Raw genomic sequence first — 22171 nt, 5'->3', positions numbered from 1 at the left:
TACTATAATGATAAATGTCAGATGCGTACCAATAAAATGCTATTGAAATAGCAAACACTGATTTTCTTTTTGGACACAGCAGGCTTTCTTTTAAATTAAAGAGCAAGGGATTTAAAAATTTGACTGATTTACAGTTTCACAGACCTTACCCACTTTTTACGAGCATGCATGTATACCCTTAAAAGTTGCAAGTCTTACAGTCTGGGAAACATACCTTATTCCAGCAAAGATGGAACTTAACAGTGAGTTCAAATGATACCCAATATCACATCAACCGCGCCCCACCCCTCCCTCCAACCTTTCTCCTACCAGCAAAAGAAGGATCTGACAGAATAGAAGGCAGAACTTCTGGATACAGAGTTCCTGTGCCATTTTAGATCAAGCACAGAATTTTCATGGCTCACCAAAAACCTGGGCTCTTGTCACTCCTGTAACCTTTAGACCCATTTTGATTGGGATGTCAGCCTTTGGCATCTTAATGAGGCTAGGCCATGATGAGTGATAAATCACAGCACCACTGGTTGGGTCCATTGCCAAGAGAGTTTTTTTTCTCCCCCCCATGAACGCACTGACTCTTGCTAGGGAAGGGATGCAAACTCTCAAGGGCCTCACACTTCTTTTATCCTGGTGCCCAGTATGTGTGTGCATTGAAAGGCTATTTGAACACTGAGGGAATCACATTTGAGTTTAATTTTGTCTTCTTCACCCAATATTCACACATGTATGTTTTGCAGTGGAGTACATTTCTTTTTATTATTTATTATTGACACAAGTAGACTTATATTGACAGTGCAATTTATTGTGAAAATCCCCTAGCCGCCACTCTCCGGCGCCTGTTTGGGTACATTGAAGGAGAATTTAGCATGCCCAAAGCACCTAACGAGCACATCTTTCAGACTGTGGAAGGAAACCGGAGTACCTAGAGGAAATCCATGCAGACACGGGGAGAACGTGCAGACTCTGTGCAGACAGTGGCCCTAGTTGGGAATCAAACTTGGGTCCCTCGCACTGTGAGGCAGCAATGCTAACCACTGTGCCACCCAAATTAGTAAACAATGAGGAATGGGAACTTTGATTCAACTTTTCCTTTTCCAAAAACCAAGAGCTCTGAAGCCAATTTTAGTGTGTCTTATGTGGACTGGGTGAGATCGGCTTACTCAATTTGTAGCAAGCTAGAAAAAACTGGCAGTACATCTGGCAAGTAGTGCCCTCCCCCATCCCTCAGATTCTCCTCCGATCCTTTGAGGGCAGACAGCAAGGCAAGGGAAGCCTAAAAGCTGAGTGAGATCTTTGGCCTTGTACAGCTGCTAGAGAATGCAAAACTAATGTCCATTCTGCATCTGCCAGTATCAACTTAAAGTTACACACTCTATGGGAAACTGATCTTGTAAAATACAAATCTCTCCACCCTGAGGTCCTTTGTGCTGCTAATGAGAGGGACTCTTGGATGTATCTAGCACCATCTAGAATTCTAAGAAATGTATTATATGATACATTTCTCATATATCTGCCCTGACACTTCAAGCAGAAGTTTGATTGTACAAAAATGGATCTGTTGCCCTTTCATATCTCAGCTTGTCCAGATTATGATTTTTAGGGCGTGATGTAAATTTGAGGGGCTATGCTTTCTCTAAGACTTGCTACATCAGCAGAATAAACAGTTCTGGGAAGCTAACAGCCTTTCAGCTGTGCTTTTGGAACAAGCTGTTTTTGCTTTGCCAGGGACTGTACATGAAAGCTGCACAGTGAGAAGTTGCCATCTCATGAATTGTAAAATATTTTGTAATACAGGCTGCATGCTGAATTTCCCTGTGATGTGCAAACTTTGTGGTAATGTGATACTGCAATAATGCACCTACAAAGAAGGCTTACACCATTTTATATTCTGACACTTCAAAACATTTCCAATAGCAGAAAGGAGCAGACATGGTGATTTTGTTTTAATTAAATTGTAATCCATTGATATAACAGGCATAGGACTTGCAAGAGTCCTTCTCTCACCCCACTTCTATAATGTGGGCGAATACTTACACCTATAAATTGGGGCGTCCGCTGAATGACTGTCCAAGTTATAACAAGCAAATGTGAGAAGTCAGCAAATTCAACCCTTCCGCTGGATGGTCAGTGATTCCAACTTCCATTTTGAAGTTGTGGACATCTCTTGAACTCCTTGATTGGATCACAGCCCCGAGTTCAGTAGCCAATATTGATGTTTGATAATATATTTGTTGTCTCCAGAAATTCAATTGTTTGTTGAAGATCAGGCAACAAAATCTAAGCATGGAAAGTCAATAAAGTGCAAAATATGGCTAACACTAACAGATGGCATGTTCCACGAAAGCTGGCTGATGTTAACTTCCCTGCTGTTGATTCTTTTCCCCCTTTTTCTAAGCAAGAAGAGCTATATTGTGACTGGGGTAATTTTTTTATTGTAAAGCAAGATTTTTAATTCTAAAGACAGCATTACAGTGGTTGACCTATGCTTTTTAAACACTTCCAGCATAGCAGCACAGTGGTTAACACTGCTGTCTCACAGTGCCAGGGATCCAGGTTCAATTCCGGCCTTTGGTGACTGTGTAGAGTTTGCATGTTGTCCCAGTGTCTGCATAAAGGAAACAGCATAAAGGGCCCATCCTGCTCCTGGTACCAGTGCTACATAAATAAAAACATGAATTAGTTACATACGAGTTTCTGGATTATTTTTTCTGTTCATCATGAAATGCTGTAGGCTGAGTTATATCTGTGTTTACTGAAGTGAGTGATGCCAATGCTGTGATTGGAAAAGGTATGTAAGCATAAAATAATATCATTGCCAGATTGTTACTTCTGATAACTAACAAGGTGTCAAATGAAAGAACAGCATTGTAAAAGTAAAAGTTGCAGAAAATAGGTTATCGACTTGATAAAGGTACATTGTACAATATCAAAGGTCAACCCAGTGTAAAATCCAAAGCTAATTGTTTAAATTCTCCCCCTAGCTATCATTAATTCATTCCAAAGCAGCTCAGCTAGCTACTTCATTGTTTGAAAGCTTTGACAAAATTTACAAAGTTTTTGGCTTCCTCCCAAAGCACCAATGTATTCAACACTACAGAGTTTGTTTGCACATTTGTCCTGGGGAGCGTTAGTCTGTTTATTTTGACAGATTTATGAGCTTCTGAAGAGCATATCAATTTTTCAAGGGCCTAGTGAAGTTATGTTTGTTTTTTTTTGACAGATGTATGAGATTTTCAACAACTATAGGGCTTGTGACTTCTTTTTATAAACTGGATATGTGTGGGTGAATTAGAATGGGGTTAAAGAGTTAAGGGAGTGAGGATGAGGGCACTTTAACGCTGATCTGGAGCACTGGGCCAATATTCCTTTTGACTTGGCTGCCTTGGCATTGACCTGCCTCTGTCTGTGGCATCAAACCCAACTCCAGGATGTCCCACCCCCTCTGAGAAATGAAAATCACAGCAGTCAGCACTGCTAAAACAGAGGTGGAGTCATGGTGTCCAGAAAATTCCCAACTCCCATGATAATCTGTCAGTGCTCTGGAACATGTTTGGGTGATGTTTCTTGTTAAATAGTGTGTACAAGCTCTGAGCTGTGGGTACCTAAGGCTTTCAATGACACTACGTGTGTGAGGGTGAGCTAAACCATATAAATTGAAGGTTTGAGTACTGATTGATAGAGATTGCTGTAGGTGAATGATGGGTATATAGTGGCTGAGGTTAATGATGAATTGAATGGGCAGCACAGTGATACAATGTTTAGTACTGTTGCCTTACAGTGCCAGGGGCCTGGATTCAATTCCCAGCTTAGGTCACTGTCTGTGTGGAGTTTGCATGTTCTCCCCATGTCTGCATGGGTTTCCTTTGGGTACTCCAGTTTACTCTCTCAGTCCAAAGATGTGCAGGTTAAGTGCACTGGCCATGCTAAATTTCCCCTTAATGTCCCAGGATGTGTAGGTTAGGGGAATTAGCGGGGTAAATATGTAGGGTTATGGGGATAGGGCCAGTGTAAGATTCAATGGGCCGAATGACCACCTCCTACACGACAGAGATCCTATGATTCACAGAATCATAGAATCCCTACAGTGCAGAAAGAGGCCATTCAGCCCATTGGGTGTGCACCGAATCTCCAACAGAGCATCTCCCCCATTTTACCCCGCTAATTCCCATAACAGAGACACCCTGGGACATTAAGGAACAATTTAGCGTGAGCAATCAACCTTTTCTGCGCATCTTTGAACTGTGGGAGCAAACTGGAGCACCTGGAGGAAAGCCATGCAGGCGTGGGCGAACATGCAAATTCCACACAGTCATCCCAGGGCAGAATTGAACCTGCTGTGAGGCAGCAGTGCTAACAAATGTGCCACTGTATTGTCCATTGGTATGATATGTCATTTGAAGATGTGCTCACTGGCTTTGACTTCAACTTCTTCCAGCACTGTAGCCACTTCTTTTGGAGCATTGTCCATTTGCTCCCGATGCCTCCTGAGTAGTTGTCTGAAGGGGTCCTGTCCCAGTGCAAGCAAGGATTATCTACTTTTCTCCATCTCTTCCAGGAAGACTTCCCTTGCAATGGTGCTCACAATGTCATACACTCATCAATTGCTCAAAGTATCACAGCTCAGAATTTTCAAAGGAACTCCCACAACTTATACCAATCACAACACGTCCCCTTTAGTGCAAGCTGCCTTTCAAGGAGTGCTGCAATTTCAGGTCCGCATTGATATGTGGAGACAATGTGGGGAGAATTGACTGTTTGCAATAGTCTAGTAAAACAACACAGTACAAACCAGCTGCCTGTAATGCCATAAAGATTCTTTGGTTTAATCTTTCATGGGGATGAGCCAACTTCACCCCAAATCAGTGACACATCATTAACATCCAAGATCTTTTTTAATTTCCCTTTTCTTGGTTTCTATCTAACCCACAAACTTCAAATTTGCATTACAATGTTTTTGCAAAGTGAATCACATTCGTTGCTGATCACTTCAGATATATAGCCTGTCTGAATATATTTAGCTGTCTCTGCTATTTACAAAGTCTCCCAATGTGATAATGACTTTTGCATTCTTTTTAACTCCCAGTGTGTTTCCTTCTTAAAATACATTCATATTAATACACATTCAGTGATTAGGAAGTATTGACCTGATTTTTGTTCTGTGTGTCATTTCAACATCATCAAAAAATACCACTCTTGCCCTCCTACTGGTCAGCCAGTTTCATGTAAGCAACATTTGTTGAGATTTTGCGGGCATAAAAATGGGGAGTGGAATATGAAATCCTATCGTGATGTCAGACTGGATGAAGACTTGGACCTGAATTTTTAGGATCTAGAGAATCGACGGGGAACACGTCCCTGCCAACCCTGACAGACCTGCTGCCTTTTTGTACTCTAACGAACATTAATCGGCAGAAGGTGAGACTTCTGATCTCTTTTGGGCGGAAGTTCCACTTTGGAGAGTCACTGGCCGGTATGAATGGCCGGCAGCTCTCCAGACACAATGTTGCAGTAGCCAGAAGAGGCATGGCAGCAGCATGCCTGGAGCTAAGTGCGGGGAGCTGGAGCAAAGGTAAGTGGCATGACACCTGGGGAGGTAATACCTAGCTGGTTTAGGGTCCCAGGGAATCAACTGGCTGGAGTGGGAGGGTAGTCCAGAGGCCTCCTGAGCTTCGGGGAAGGCACCTGCAGTCAGAAGGGGGATCTGGTGGAGGTGTTTCCCACCTCCCTCCTGCCCAGATGTACCTTTGGTCATTTTTCTGATTCTCATCACCCCCAATCTTTCATTCTCCTGCCAGCTTAAAAGATGAGGCTTGGCACGAAAAGGCACTTGAGTGGCAATTAACTTGCAACTTCAGGGCTTTAATTGGACCAAGGACAGGCTCCCCTCCCCATCCATAAAACACAAAAATGCTTCCAGTTCTGACAGGAAGGATCCTGGAGCAAATAGCATCGATGCAATTTCATGCTGCATCCACTCCTCCTACCCCCTCCCAAATTAAAACCCACTGGGGAAAATGTAAAATTCTGGACTTGGGATATTACGCGAAATCTACCCCCATTTCCCCACTCAAGTTCTCCATCTCCATCTTTTTTTTTGCTGCCAGTTTGCACTGTGCAAAATGGTTTACTGGATTAGAGTAAGGAACTTGTTGAAAAAGATTTGCCACACATTAGAAAGCCAAAGTTTAAATGGTCTAAATGATTTGAGTCTTTTGTTTCTGCGTTCCTTTTGTCATAATCAAGTTGTACATCCTCCCAACGTTCTGGTTTCGGCAGATTAAGCAGTTTCTGTGGCCAACAGGCAAATAAATGGGCAGAGGGGATCTGTTCTTGGATCTCAGCCAGTGGCATCGCTGAGCTGACACTTCAGGTTTGTGTTGAGAGCGCTCATTCCAGATTTTATCTCCAGTCCAGGTCATCATTTCACATTCAGCTACTTTTTGCAGCTCTGTGGTTGAGTTCAGCCAACTCAGTTTCACCCCAACTCATTCTCCACAACATTGTTATTAAATGTTGAGTGTATTTTAAGCAACTAATCTCAAGGCTATTTCGAAACAAAAAAATGCAACTGTCAAAGAATATTAAGAATTCAAATAAAGCTAAGATTATGGCAAAGAAAATGCAAAGTATATGTTGAACACATAAATTCTTTGTTGTATACAGATAGTGCACTATTGAACACAGAGATAACAATTTAAATGGATAGAAGTAAATCGATGCATTTTATAGATAATGATAAAAGTGAATCAATCACCATATCATTAGGGTCCAAATGACAATATAAACTGCATGAAGTAGGTTATGACTATTACTTTAACCAAAGATTGGATTTCAGCCTCAAAATCAGTCCCTTCTTTGAGGTAAACTGACGCAATGCGGCCTGGAACTTCCCCAGAGCTGCTTCCCCTCCAGCATCATTACTTTGCCAGAAGTACAGCAGAAAACTTTAGTATGAAAGAAAATGTTCATACTAAAGTTAATACACAGAGCAATAGTAGGAATGATTCCACGTGCCCAGTGGAGAATTATAGCCTCAGGGCAAGTGCAGTGGATGGGCAGCCCATTAGGCACTTCAGTCAAGTGTCTCCCCCATCAAAACTGAGCATAATAATTGATTATGATTACTGGTAATTAGAATTCATTACATTAAATATTTAAGCTGATGAATATTGATGCAGGACATAAAGATAATTACACAGAATATGTCACTGAATGAAGAAGATTTCAGTATGCTCCTTGATGGTATATTGCAAGTGCTCTCATGTTGTACGGTAGTCAATCGCCAAAGCAAATAAAATGTTAAGGTTTGTGCATGATCTTTTAAGTAAGTAATCATTAGGCTTTGTAAATCATAATTAAAGCAGGTGTTATAGCATTGTATTTAATCTTTGTCATCCCATAACAGAATAGGGAGCTATAGAAAGAGTTCAAATAAAGGCAGAAAGGGTTGTATTAGCCCGTGCATGAGACTAAGGATGTTAAATCTATTTTCATTGAAAGGAGAAAAGGAAGACATGTGATCTATACCATACATTTAATTTGAGTGAGAATCAATAGTGCAGATGTGGAGAATGTGTAGGTTTTTGTACAAAACAAAGAGAAATTGAGAAGTTCCATGCAGAGCGCCCATAGCCAAGATTCACACACATAATGTGTTCTGCAACTATATCTTTTTCCGTGAGGCAATAGTTCGAGGGCAATTAATCCTCACCCTGATAATTTGTTTTAACTTAAGTTAAGTATGCTGCCCATATATTTTCCAATCCTCTCTTTGCTCATGACCAAACCACAGGTTCAGTTCTTGAGACATCTGTCCTTGATGCGATCATCTCTGGCTCCACAATGTTAAAAGGGAATTATTCATATATCTTATTTTATCACTATAATTAATTTTAATTATTAATATATTTAATACACTTAAACTAAAGGCCTCAGTGATGGAGCTCATAATAGGAAAATGTGAAGTCACCCAGTTTGGATCAAAGAAAGATACAACTCCGAGCCTTTATTAAGTGGTGAAAAGCTAGGAGCAGGGCTGGAACAGTGTGGCTTAATGGTCCAAATACAGAAATTACAAAGTGGTGGACAGGTACAAAAAAGAAATTAAAAAGGTTAATTAAAAGTTGACTTTTATCTCAAGGGGCTGGAATATAAAAGTGTGGAAGTTATATTGCAATTATATAAAGATCTACCCCATTTAGAGCACAGCATTCAGCTCCAGGCTCCTCAGGAAGGAGAGACTGGTTTTCAATGGTGTGGAACATTGATTCACCAGAGTGATAGCCAGACAAAAAGGGTTAATTTCAGAGGACAGAATGCATAAACCAGGCTTCTGTTCCCTTGAGAACAGACAATTAAGGGTGACTGAATTGAGGTGTTTGAAATGTTAAAAGGAATTGGCAAAGGAAGGAAAGAAAACTAACTATCTCTGATGGTGGGGGAGGGTAGCTCAAGCAGCTATGACCTTTAAATTAGAACTAAGCTGTCCAATACCAAAAGCAGGAAACATGTCAATTAGGCAAATGGGTTAAGGCCAAAGTGTTAAAGATGGAGCTCAGATGCAGACCATCCTGGATCTAATTGAATGACAGAACAGACTTGAGGGGTTAATTGGTTTGCTCTTGTTCTTATTTTCAATTGAGTTAAACACAGCTTAACAAGCAGCTCCTTTGCACATCATATGGGAATGTTAGAAATGGTGCTGGGGCAGTGGAAAGGGGAACCTGAAAACTGGTCATCTGTAAAAAAGAACACCAGTTTTATAGTGTTCATACCTCGGGGTCCTTGTGCATGAGTCGCAAAAACCCAGCTTGCAGGTGCAGCATGTGGTCAGGAAGGCGAATGGGATGCTGGCCTTCATAGCAAGGGGGATTGAATATAAAAGTAGGGAGGTCTTGCTGCAGCTGTATAGGGCATTGGTGAGGCCGCAGCTGGAGTACTGTGTGCAGTTTTGGGCGCCGCACCTGCGCAAAGATATTTTGGCCTTGGACGGAGTGCAGAGGAGGTTTACTAGGCTGATACCGGAGTTGAGGGGGTTGAGCTATGAGGAGAGGCTGAATAAACTAGGCTTGTACTCGTTAGAGTTTAGAAGAATGAGGGGAGATCTCATTGAGACGTATAAGATGATGAATGGGATGGTAGGATAGAGGTGGAGAGACTCTTCCCGCTCAAAAAAGACAGTAGGACTAGGGGGCACAGCCTCAAGATAAAGGGGGGGGCGGTTTAGAACGGAGTTGAGGAGGAACTTCTTCACTCAAAGGGTGGTGAATCTCTGGAATTCTCTGCCCGTTGAAGTGGTGGAGGCTGCCTTGCTGGGTATTTTTAAGACGCGGGTTGATGGGTTTTTGATAGGAGAGGGGATTAAGGGTTATGGGGAGAGGGCGGGAAAGTGGAACTGAGCCACGACAGATCAGCCATGATCTTATTGAATGGCGGGGCAGGCTCGAAGGGCTAGATGGCCTACTCCTGCTCCTATTTCTTATGTTCTTATAACAGGATGGTTCAGCTACTGATTTTGGAGAGCACAGTGACAAGTTATTATTCAGTCACACTGCTTCAATTTGTTGCCAGCCATATCTCATTTAGCCCAACTAGTATATTTGATGTGTTCCCAGCTACTGGGTTTGTATGCTCTGACATTTGCACATTGTGTTTTGCAAAACCTAAATTTCCATTGCTCCAGCTGTCAATGTTCAGTTGCAAAACTTCTGCTGTTAGAGCTGAGACTTTTCTGGCTAATTTATTTGTTCAAGTTAGTTATTCACGTTGCATATTACTACCCAGCTGGTCTTTCGCCTAATATATTTGGGTGGCACAGTGGTTAGCAATGTGGCCTTATAGTGCGAGGGACCGGAGTTCAATTCCCGGCTTGGGGTCACTGTCTGTGTGGAGTCTGCACGGTCTCCCTGTGTCTGCGTGGTTTGCCTCCAGGTGCATCAGTTTCCTCCCACAGTCCGAAAGACATGCTGGTTAGGTACATTGGGCCATGCTAAATTCTCCTTCAGTGTACCCAAACAGGCACTGGAGTGTGGCGACTAGGGGGTTTTCACAGTAATTTCATTGCAGTGTTAATGTTAATGTAAGCCTACTTGTGACAAATAAATAAACTTAAAACTTTAAATTTAAGCACCCATGTTCAGCTGGCTCAGTTATATAGCACAAAATATGCACCATGTTAAAACAAAATGTACAGGATAAAGCAGGTGTGGTGGCTCATTGTGATGGAGCATAGAGAAAAAGAATACAAATTTATAGCTCCAGTTATGCCAGACTCAGCTACGTTGTTACACAGATGACAAGTAAAAACCGATCATTCCCTCACACAAATGGATTAGAAATTAGAGGGGGGAGTCTCATGTACTGATCACTATGATAGAAATAGAGCAATTTCAGTAAAGCTATGGGAGCATTTTGCCCTCTTATTCTTCCATTGTTGTGCGGAGAGTGAAACACAGAGAGATTTCTCCAGTCATTCTGTTGTTCATCCTCAGATAAATTAAGACAGAGAAATGTGGACCTACAAATAGATCATCCTTTTCAGTGCCTGAGCTCTTTCACCGATTGAAAGAGTGTGTACTTGGATTGAATTGCCCTTTACTCCAGTGGCTGGTTTGCTCTTTCTCATTTTCCTTCAGTCGTACCAAAGTCTCAGTGCAGATTAAGCTGATGGGCTGGTAGACCCATGTTCAAACATGTCTCCCTTTGGAACAGAGTCTCTGGGCACTTGCAATGAAGGACTTCCTTCAGCACATCAGAGTTTCAGACCTACTTGTCATATTCGGCCTGTTTTACAGCATCTTGGAAGAGGAGTTAGCTTTATTGCAAGTATGTTTCCTTGCCAAAATCTTTCAGAAAGGGATTTTAATTAAGTAATTTGTGACAAGCAAAGCTTGTAGTTAACAATGCATGAGGATATGTAGAATAATGAGCTGGGTGACATATTACAAACCATAAGAACTTAAGAAATAGTAGCATACACAGAACGAAGGGCACTGTGAACCCGCTCCACTATTCAGTACAGTCACGGCTGATCTTCTGCCTCAACTTTTCCACCTGCTCCCCATATCCCTTGATCCCCTAAGAGGCCAAAAACCTGTCTGCCTCAGCCTTAAAAATATTCAATAATGGAGCATCTACAGCTATCTTGGGTAGAGAATTGCACTGATTTACAATTCATTGAGTGAAGAAGTTTCTCCTCATCTCAGTGATTGACCTCTTTTTGAGCCCATGCCCCTGTGTTCATAATTACTCAGCTATGAGAAGTAACCTCTCAGTGATATCCTGTAAAGCCCCTTCAGAATCGTGTATGTTCCTGTGAGATCACCATTCATTCTTCTTGATCCAGTGCTTTAGGGCCCAGTTTACTCAACGTCTGTTCATAGGACAAGCCTCTCATCCCAGGTTCCACAATAAATCTATTGCATTATATCTAAAGGTAGATATTATTGCTCAAGGAAACTCTGAAGTTTGGAATGACAGCTGCTAATAGGTGTTACTGAAAGCCATATATGAGAATATGTACCTATATCAGAGTGTATCCAACCATTGGATATGGAGGCTGCTGGTAATTAATCAAAATCTTTATTGTGAGTCATGCTTCTTGAGGAAGTTTGCTGCATGCACTCTGTGACTTCAGTCACAGTCAGTTAGAGGTGGCACAGTGGTGAGTGCTGCTGTCTCATAACATCAGGGACCTGGGTTCAATTTCGGCCTTGGCTGACTCTTGGAGTTTGCATGTTCTCCCTATGTCTATGTTGGTTTTCTTTGGGTGCTCCATTTTTCTCCCAAAGTCCAAGGATGTGCAGGTTAGGTGGTTTGACCATGATAAATTGCCTTTTGATGTTCCAGGATGTGGAGGTTAGATGGATTAGCCAAGTAAATGTGCAGAGTTGCAGGGATAGGGATGGGGAGAGGTCCTGGGTAAGATACTCTGTCAGAGAGTCAGTGCAGACTTAATGAGCCGAATGACCTCTTCCTGCATTGTAGAAATTCTATGATTCTAATGACTAAAAACGTGCTCCACGTGCCAGGCAACAACTATCTCCAACAAGAGAGAATTTATGCATATTCCTTGACATTCAATGGCATTGTCATTGTTGAATCCCCCATTATCAACATCCTGGAGGTTATCATTCAAAAACTGGACGAAGCATATGAATACTGTGGCTATGGGAGCAGGTTAGAGGCTGGGAATTCTGCAGCAATGACTCAGCTCCTGACTCCTCAAAGCCTGTCCAACACCTACAAGGCACAAGTCAGGAGTGTAATGGAACGCTCTCCACGGATATGTGCAGCTCCAAAAACATTCAAGAAGCATGACACCATCCAGGACAAAGCAGCCTGCATGATTGGCACTCCATCCACAAACATTAATGTTCACTCCCTCCACCACCACCTCATAGCGGCAGCAATGTACACTATCTACGAGATGCACTAAAGCAACTCATCAAAGCTCCTTTGACAGCACCTCCTAACCTGTGACCTCTGCCACCAAAAAGGTCAAGGGCTGCAGATTCATGAGAATATCACCACCTGCAGGTTCACCCCCAAGCCAAGCATCATCCTGACTTGAAATTATATTGCTGTTCCTACCCTGTTGCTGGATCAGAATTCTGGAGCTAACTTCCGGGGCAGCATACAAGCCACACTCATCTAACTAAACAAGCTGCACAAAGCTTATAGAATAAAAAAGGTGTGGTGAGGTCACTCAGCCAATTGTGACTATGCTCACCAGACAATGATTATCTAGCCTATTCCGACTTTCTAGTTACAGTCTGTAGCCTTGTACTCTGAATTCTGAACATACGCCTGGAATTCTATAAGTCTTGGTTCTTACAAACCTGAGCAGTGATCTTGTGTAGTGAGGAAGTACGTACTAAATAAATTGCATACGTTCATAGCGAAGCCATGTAACTGTTAAGAGAACAGTCCTTTATGCCCACAGAACATGGATGCAGCATCCAGTACTTATCTTAAAGAACAGTGAGCAGGAGAAGATGATTCATGGAGGGATTTGAAGTGAAGCAGAAAAGATCTGTTGGTGCCCTATGTAAAGAGGTGCACTTAATTTACTCAGATAAGGAATTGCTGTCTGTTCAGTGGGGAAGCTGTCACTCTGGTGGTGGGTTGGGTTGTGCCCTCTCTATTGTGTCTTTATACTTTGCCCAATCTCTGACTATGGGGGCACAATTTCACCCCAAAGCTGCTTTGTGACAGCTTCCACTGGAAAGGCTCTTGAGTGAAACATGCTTTCTTTTACCTTCACCCCTCTTCCTCCATTGCTGCATAATATTGGAATTAGAATCAATGAATGTTTTGTATCAGTTTTAATGGCTCAGAATCATTTGTGCATTCTGATTTTTGTAAGTATTCTATCATCATGACGATGCAGGAATTGTATTTTTTGAAATAATATTTCCTGACAGTGCGTTACCATGCCAAACGGAAAGTTCTAGAGCTTTAACATTTGTCGTATGCAAAGAGGCATTTTATTCCACTAAAGGAAGAGAAAAATAAATAAATTTATGAAATGGGTATTTAAAAATTGATGAGGAAGATTATCTAATAATGATGGGAGTTATAATATAGCTGACTATGCTGTAATGATTAGTTGTGGCAGGCAGTTTTCCTCACTAGAATTTTACCTGAGGCTGATTTTTTTTTGCAAAACGGAACTTACTATCTTCATGCGTTTCTGGGATGCGACTGACTGCAAAAACAAATTGCTTCAAGATCAACATTTTAGTCACTGTTCATTCTCTGTAAGAACTCATCATATGTTTGATAACAGAATCAAAACACTGACTGCTTCTTCCACTGGTGAGTGCAAAAAAATACTCTCCTCCTCTCACACTCTGATTGGTGCACACAGAAGCCAGCAATGCCCCAGTCAGCATCTTCTCAGACCTCTCTCATGAGTCAATGAACAGAGTAAAAGGAGGAGGCAGAGAGCTCCAGACGAAGACCAAGCAGAGGGATCAACACGGCTTTTTCATTTGCCTTATGAGGAGAAGCACAGCGTTTGGTTTTCAGCGTTGCCTGAGCCACAGGTGAATAAGAGTCCGGACTTTCAGCTACCTAAATGCTACAGAAGATGTGCCTTCAGAAAATCCAAGATGACTCTCTGCTGAGTGGTTTGTCCAATTAAGCTGTGAGGCGCGGCTTTTGTGGCACCAACACAAAAGAGGGAGAGGTCTCCGTGACCGCCCAGAGCACAGGGAAATCATCCCCAGTTATTTCTTACTAGGGGCTGTCCTGAACAACCGCCAAAACGCCTCGTGTCCTGTACCGCGCAAAAGGAGGGTCGACCAAGATGGTGAGGCAGGGGCCAGACACTGGAAATGCTGGGCTGCGGATGCAGAGGTCTCCAAGCCGAATAAGCCTGTCTGCATCTTTTGAAGCTTTGGCTGTATATTTTCCGTGCATGAATTCTTTTGATGAAGATGATGGAGGTAAGATAATGACAAAATCCTCTGATCCACTTTACCTGTTGATTGGCACTTACTACAAAATAACAAGACTGTTATCGTTTAGATGATATTAGTGCAAACTGTTAAACATTTTGATGTATATTTGAAGCTCCTTAAGTGCTCTGTTGCTCGTCAATTATGTAGAAACTATCCTTGTATCTAGCAATGGGACTGAAAAAGCAATAAGTTCATCATTAAGCTCAATGTTACGTTGTTTTTCCCTGACTGAACATAACACTTAATGGAAGAGCAATTTCAATTCAGGTTGAAGTATTGTCTGCAAATGTCTGTGCTGTATGGGTTCTGTTGTACTTCCATGAAAATATGATGGAAAACAGAGCAAAGAATTCCAGTTTTCTCATTTCTATATATTTTCCTGACAGTCTCTCTCTCTCTCTGTGTCTCTCACACGCACCTACATATACACACATATGCATACACCTTCTTTACTTCATTCATTCTCTCTCCCTACTCCCTCTATCTTACTAAGTATTGTATAATCTGAGTACGTAAGGAATTATGTTATAGCTGATCGACAAGTTATTCTCAGTTTTTTTATTTTTTACTTACATCAGGAAAACATAAAATATTGTGGTACTTGTTGTTCTCAAGTAACTTTAACTTTTAAACAAATAAGACAAAGGGAGAGGAAATAATCTGAATTGTACTCCTTGCTGGATATAGAACAAAAATATGCCTGCTAACAGGTTTATTTATTTACTAGTTAAGAACAAGACTCTGGCACCAATCGGTTACACATGATGAATATGTTTACAGCACATTAACATTATGAGTCAACTTGCCTAATTATCATTATTATTCATGTTGGAGAAATCAATTGTCACAATACACAAGTAAGGGGAAGAAGCTAACTCAAACAGTCTGATAACTGCTTCTGTAATTCAAAATACCACTTTTGTTGTGAGAATAAAGTTATAACAAATATCCTTAACAACTGAAAACAGTGTTTGTCTTTAATTTACCTTTAATCCAATGAAAATATATAAGGAGTTATAATATGCTTAGGCTTTAGAAAGTTACATGTATGTTCCTCTTTTCAATTGCTATTCCTCATTATCTTAGTTAAGGTAATTCCCTTCTCCGTGAAACTCAATATTTGGTCGTTGTTTGTGTTGATGATGGCAGAAGTTGCCAGATGCTGGATCTGTTAATTTTTTACTTACTCGACCTTATTTCCTCTGTCATTATACTTTACCTCCATTGTCTTGGAATCATTATTTGTTACTGCCCATCATGTGCATAAACTCTCTTGTGTTACCCCATCAGCAGAGCTGTCTTAATCATTGTGTGACAATTCATATGGTCAATAGATGGTTAAAATGCAATAATATTGATCTCCAATGAGAAGGCTAATGATCTTGCTTTCAAATGAAACATGTCTCTTCTGTTTATTTTCAAATAAATATATGTTATATATATTGCTTTTTTCAATTGGTGGTTTATCTTTGGTTGTCTCTTTGTTAGCTAAATTATTTGTCTGAGAGCTTCATGGACTGACAAAATTGAAGCTTTCACATCCCTTGACTCACAGTGGGAAGTTGCAGGCTGCCTAGCAACAAAGGGACTTTGCACTAACCCATTCGTAATTGGGTGAGAAGCTGAACAAAATGATGGCATTAATTTATTCAGAAATCCTGTGTGAATTATTTCTGAATTAAACTAGAAGAAGATTGATGTGCACTATACAAATTCTATTTTGTTGGCTTCATGTTTGCATTAATGTCATTTTTTCATAGTCACGGCCTTTTCAGAGTTTCACATTGCTGTCTTATTTGGAACGGGACAAATCCAAAGGCTAATGCTACAAACTGTGTAAAGTCATCCCAATATTTATTAGAGATAAATGTTGATTTTTAAATAAACAATACCCTGTAATGCAAATATTGTTAATTATCATGAGTTGTACATTTAATTTAGTGAGGCTAATCAAAATGGCTAATTGATTTCTCCCATTTTACTTAACCTTACTGCAGCAGCCCATCAACTTTGAGTCACGAACTTAGTAAATAATGTCTGATTACCTAAAGTCAGTATTCTCCCAACTTGATATTAGTAAAAGTATATTTTTTAATCATGTAAATATACACAGTCCTTCTCATTTGAAGATGCAGTGTTGCTTTATTATTTTAATATTTCCATTTTAAAATTCCCATTTCATTTTTAAGCCACATAATTTTTACAAGCATGACACTTATGTTCAATTTTGATGCTATTTCCGTAAAGCCACTTGATCACTGATTGGGTAAGGTCTAGGACAAAATATGAGCTTAGAACAGCCTATGCTGTTACCACAGCAACCGAAGTCAGCAAATTCATTGAAGAATAGCTGCAATGATTTCTATTCAGTCGTTCTAATAATATTTTACTGAGGCCTGTTTCTTCCTCTATTTTTAGTCCCTACTTCCACTGCCTTCAATCCAGATTATCTTACTGACTGAAAACATTGTTTCCATTTCTTTTACCATTTCCTCACTTAATCATTTTATGGATTGATAGGCAGCAAAGATTAACTCGACCACCAGCCTTTTCTTTCTTTCTCAGTGAAGAAGCATTTATCCTAACTTTAGTGTACTCTGTGTTTTTGAAACACACAGCTAGATTGATTTATAAGGAGTTCTACACACAAGAAACCATGAATCTGCATCTATTTCTTCAGAGTATTAAAAGTGTACTTTTGTCGTTCTTAATTCATAATTGTGAGAGTGAATTACTAAGTGCGTTGCCCTATATATTGGTTGGTGGAATCTATTGGTTGTTGTTTCTAATTTACATCAAGCTTTATAAGCAGTGGCCTGAGGAAAATTGGTCAGATTTACAGACTGTATGAATTTAGGGAGAGGGACAATGGAATCTGATAATTACAAGGTGGACAAAATATGTAAGCATGTCGAACAATGTCAGAGCATGTTACAGAACTGCAAAGTACTACACACTGCACATTGTAAGAAAAATGGATAGCACATGTGTGCCATGATAGGTGTGGAAATTGCTAAGGATGATATTGAAAGAAACCAGAAATCTTTGTAGACACTTTTCTCACAAAGTCTAACTGATGCAGTTAGTCAACAAAGCCATTAAAATATTGAGTTATATAGCCAGAACAGTGGAGTACAGTCAGGTGAACTAATAAACAAACTATATAGTACTCAAAAATCATACACTGAGTTAGTTATCTGTTCAGGTGGGAGGCAGTGGTGTAGTGGACTAGTAATCTATTGACCCAGAATAATGCGCTGGGGACCTGAGTTTGAATCCCACCATGGCAGATGGTGAAAATTGAATTCAATAAAAATCTGGAATTAAAAGTATAATGATGACCGTGAAACCATTGTCAATTGTTAAAAACCATCTGGTTCACTATTGTGGTTAAGGGAAGGAAATCTGTCATCTTTACCTGGTCTGGGTTAAATCTGGCTCCACATCCACAGCAATATGGTTGACTCTTAAATGCCCTCATGGATGGACAATAAATGCTGGCCCAGCCAGTGATGTCCACCATCCATGAACGAGAAAGGTCTGAGCAATGAGACACAAGCGGTAGGATTGCCCCAAAGTTGGAAACTCCTGCCTGAGGTTAATGAACCTTTGCATGGTCCATGTCGCGCCCGCTACAGTTCCTGTGGCTGGCGAGTCATGAGGAAAGGTTGGAAAAAATTGCGTTTTCATCCTTAAAACACACATGTCTGATAAACCACTTTGAGAGACGTAAAACATTAAAAGAAATGGGAGGGGAAAATTCCAAAAATATTTCAAAATAACTTACTGGAATAGGACAATATACAGATTCAAATGAATAAAATATAATTTTAGGTTTGAAGTCACAAAAATTCTTCTTCGCATACAATTGTAAGTAATTTTCCTGGCAGTAGCCTGGTAATACCCCCAAATAGGGTCAGTAGGAGCTTTGCCTTTCAATTATCCTGATTCTGATTACCTTATCCTCAGTAGCATTTTCAATGGGGCCTCCTACCACTCAGCTCCCAAGATTGTCGGCCCTTTTCATATTGAACTGATTGGAATGTGCACTTTGCATGATCCAATCAATTCCATAGGTGAATTGGCCCAACAAAGTTATGTTCAGAAGCTCCTTCAGGTCTCATAATAATAATAATACAGGCCCAGACTTAACTAACTGTTTGCTGGGAAGGCTAGATATTGCCAATTTAATGTCTGACAGTTCATAAGCCTGAATTGAACAAGGTTCATCTTTTGTGCAGCATACCTTTGTGGATTCAGGATATTCAGCCTAAAACAAGGAACTGAATGTCGGTACATCAAGAGTGTAATTATCCCAAAGTGAATATGTAGAGACAAATGAAGCACAGGATGTAAATTTTTGGAAGGTCACAGTATACATTTATCAATTCATTTATACAGATCTGGCCCTCACCAATCAAGCTTTCTACCCACCACAGTCTGTGCTCTGGAACTAAAATATTATCAAAAAAATGATAAATGTGAGTGTCACTCAGAAAGCTAAGGATGAAGCAACTCGCTCCAAAACAGAACTTGCTTTAATACAGAACAAAAACACAAAATGCTGGAAACCCTCAGCAGGTCAGGCAGCATCTGTAGTTAGAGAAACAAGTGTTTACCTTGACAACTGAGCAATCACTGCAATTATTTCAGATTTCCAGCACTTGCAATATTTGGCTTATTTTTGTATTTATAAGGATTGATCTTATGTGAGTGTATATTCTGTATATGAATCTGGTCTTTTTGTCAAACAGAAACCTGTGTACTGAAGAATTATATTTAAATAGTTGGTGTTTGTTCTCATAATCTGTTTCACTTGATCTATAAATGACCTGAGGCAGAATTTGAAATCCATGGAAAGGAGCAGAATGAGAAATATTGACATTTACTGGTTTGATCTAATGTACAATTGTGTTTGTTTCTGGTAGTGCACTGTGAAAGCCAGCGACTCATATTATATTAAGACCTATATTTTAATTAGAATCATAGAACATAGAATCCCTACAGTGCAGGAGGAGGCCATCTGGCCCATTAGTTCTGCACCAACCACAATCCCACCCAAGCCCTATTCCCGTAACCCCATATATTTACCTTGCTAATCCCCTGACACAAGGGTCAATTTATCATAGCCAATCCACCTAACCCACACATCTTTGGACTGTGGGAGGAAACCAGAGCACCTGGAGGAAACCGACGCAGACAGAGGGAGATTGTGCAAACTCCACACAGACAGTGATTTGGGGCCAGAATTGAACCCGGGCCCCTGGTCCTGTGAGATAGCAGTGGTAACCACTGTGCCACCCTTGGGATTGGGATGTTACTCCAATATCGTCTGTGTTAATGTACTATTCAATCTCAAGCGTCGAAGACATTTGCAGCAGCTGTGAAAATAGTTTGAGGGATACTGTTCAAACTGTACAACCCATGAGTTTGCAGAGAGCCCTGAGCCTATTCTCTGACTTTTCACTACAGTATCTGTGTGGATTTGACCCTTGCTTAAATATCTAGTATTTAGAATGGAGTTGCAACCGTCTTAGCATTTATCAAAATAAGGTCATTGCCAAAGCCTTAAAATGAGATGCTTACAACCTGAAGTTTTTGTGAAGTTATTACTGTAATTATATTTAATAGCAAAGAAACTCTGCTGCCATGTTTAAATGAGAGCATAAATATGCAACATATGCAGATAAAGTTGTAGCCTACTGTAATTAAATGAGCTGTAATGGAAAAAATAACTTCATAAATTTTTAATCAAACCAATTTGGCAGAAGTTTTTAAGTGCTAATCTGTTGCTTATTCTTACAGTCTTTGCACAGTTAAATATAGAGCAGCAGATCTTCCATGATGATTCAAGATATATAAAAGTATGATATTTAAGGAACATAGAAGCAGGAGCAGACCACTTAGTCTCGAGAGCCTGTTTCACCATTCAATTAGACCATAGCTGATCTTTATCTCAGCTTCATTTATTGGTTTCATATCCCCTGGCATCCTTGTCTAACAAAAATGTTATCAATCTCAGTCTTGAAATTAAAAAAACATTGTCTGCAGCTTTCTTGGAAACTACCATTTGTCTGAAAACAAGTTTTCGGATTTTATGACTCTAATTTTATGACTATACTCTCCTATTAATCACACAACCATCTGCAGCCATGACTTCAGCTGCCAGCGACCTAAGTTCTGAAATTTTCTCCTTAAACCTCTCCACTTCCCTACCTTTTCTCCTTTCTTTGGGATACTCTTTAAAGCCTAAACCTTTGACCAGTCTTTTGGCCATTGCCCTGATATCTCCGTATGTGACTCAGTGTCAGACATTGTTTAATAACACTCATTGTGAAATGCTGCTGTGGCCCAGGACATTTTACTACATTAAAGGCACTCTATAAACCGAAATTGTCATTGATTCCTCCACCAGAAGAAATAATTTCTCTGTATCTACCCTTAACCATTTTAAATACTTTGATTAAACCATTAATCTACTTTCTATACTCAAGGAAATGCAAGTCATTTGTCTTCATGATTTAACTTTTTAAACCCTGGTAATATTCTGATGATAAAACAGAAAATGGTGGAAATACTCAGCAGTCTGGCACAGCATCAGTGCCATGAGAAACGCTTTTGAGTTCTGTTCTGTTTTTACTTCAGATTTCCAACAACGGCAGTATTTTATTTCTGTATCATTCTGGTAACTGCGTTGTCTGGAAGTATGAAAAGAAAGGACACTTGCAGGAAAGTGTACTCTTTTTGCGAGATCAGTAGTTTCTGTTGTACATGATTTATCTATAGTTATGTATTAAAATCATGAGGAATCTGGACAGGGATAATGAGAAACCTCTCCCATTCCCCCAGAGTGGTGGAGGATTACTGTAGCCCATCAAATTGTCTTTCAATGTTATTGATCGCCTCTCCTTCCATCACCCTTATAGGCAATAAGTCCCTGATCATCATCATTTGCTGTGCAAACAAGATTTCCTCCTCATACCCTTAGCCTCTCATGTCCAGAATCTTAAATCTGATGCCCCCGGTCCTTGAACCATCAGTTAATGGAAATAAATTTTTCTTGTTTATGTTACCCAAACCTATCCTGATTTTGTCCACTTCTATCAAATCTCCTGGAAACTGAATAATATTGATTTAAAGTATAATAAAAACAGAAAATGCTGGAAAAACTCAGCACGTCTGACAACACCTGTGACGCAGAAGAAACAGAGCTAATGTTTCAGATCTAATATGACTTCTTTGAAACCGATTAAAGGTGAATGACAAACCAAAGCCAACATGAGAAACTTTCAAAAGGAACTTGAAAAGGAACTTTCGAAAGGAACTTGAAAAATTACCTGAAGAAATGCAAGACTTGCATTTATAGAGTCATTTGAAGCCAGAAGGAGGCCATTTAGCCCATTGAGTCTGTGCCAGCTCTCCATGCATCAATCCAGCCAGTACCACTGCTTTGGGATAGCTTTTACCTATCAAATTATTTTTCAATGTTATTAATTGCCTCTCCTTCCATCATTCTTGTAAGCAACAAAGCTCCTGATCATCATCATTTGTTGTGCAAACAAGATTTCCTCCTCATACTCTCAACCTTTCTTGTCCAGAGCCTTAAATCTATTCCACTGGTCCTTGTACCATCAGTTAATGAAAATTGATTTTTTTTGTTTACGTTTTCCAAACCTATCATGATTTTATCCACCTCCATCAAATCTCTC

At 40.2% G+C, this 22171-nt stretch overlaps 1 protein-coding gene across 23 annotated transcripts in view; it reads left to right on the top strand.

Annotated features, from left to right (window-relative positions):
- The window catches only part of rims2a (regulating synaptic membrane exocytosis 2a), a 1020455-nt gene that overhangs the window by 974736 nt on the left and 23548 nt on the right, over positions 1-22171 (top strand). Inside the window, exon 1 of one of the 23 annotated variants that reach the window (XM_080193751.1) lies at positions 13946-14447. The exons of the other annotated variants lie outside the window; for them this stretch is intronic. Within the exon in view, the coding sequence (XP_080049877.1) occupies positions 14309-14447 (139 nt within the window). The 5' untranslated portion in view covers positions 13946-14308. Of the gene's footprint in view, positions 1-13945; positions 14448-22171 lie in introns of those variants that run through there. 23 annotated transcript variants of the gene reach the window in all.

The sequence above is a fragment of the Carcharhinus amblyrhynchos genome, chromosome 8 (assembly GCF_965287045.1).
Source record: "Carcharhinus amblyrhynchos chromosome 8, sCarAmb.v2.hapA, whole genome shotgun sequence".
NCBI classification, from domain to species: Eukaryota; Metazoa; Chordata; class Chondrichthyes; order Carcharhiniformes; family Carcharhinidae; genus Carcharhinus; species Carcharhinus amblyrhynchos.
Note: the sequence above shows the minus strand (reverse complement) of the source record. Positions and strands in the feature narration are given on the sequence as shown.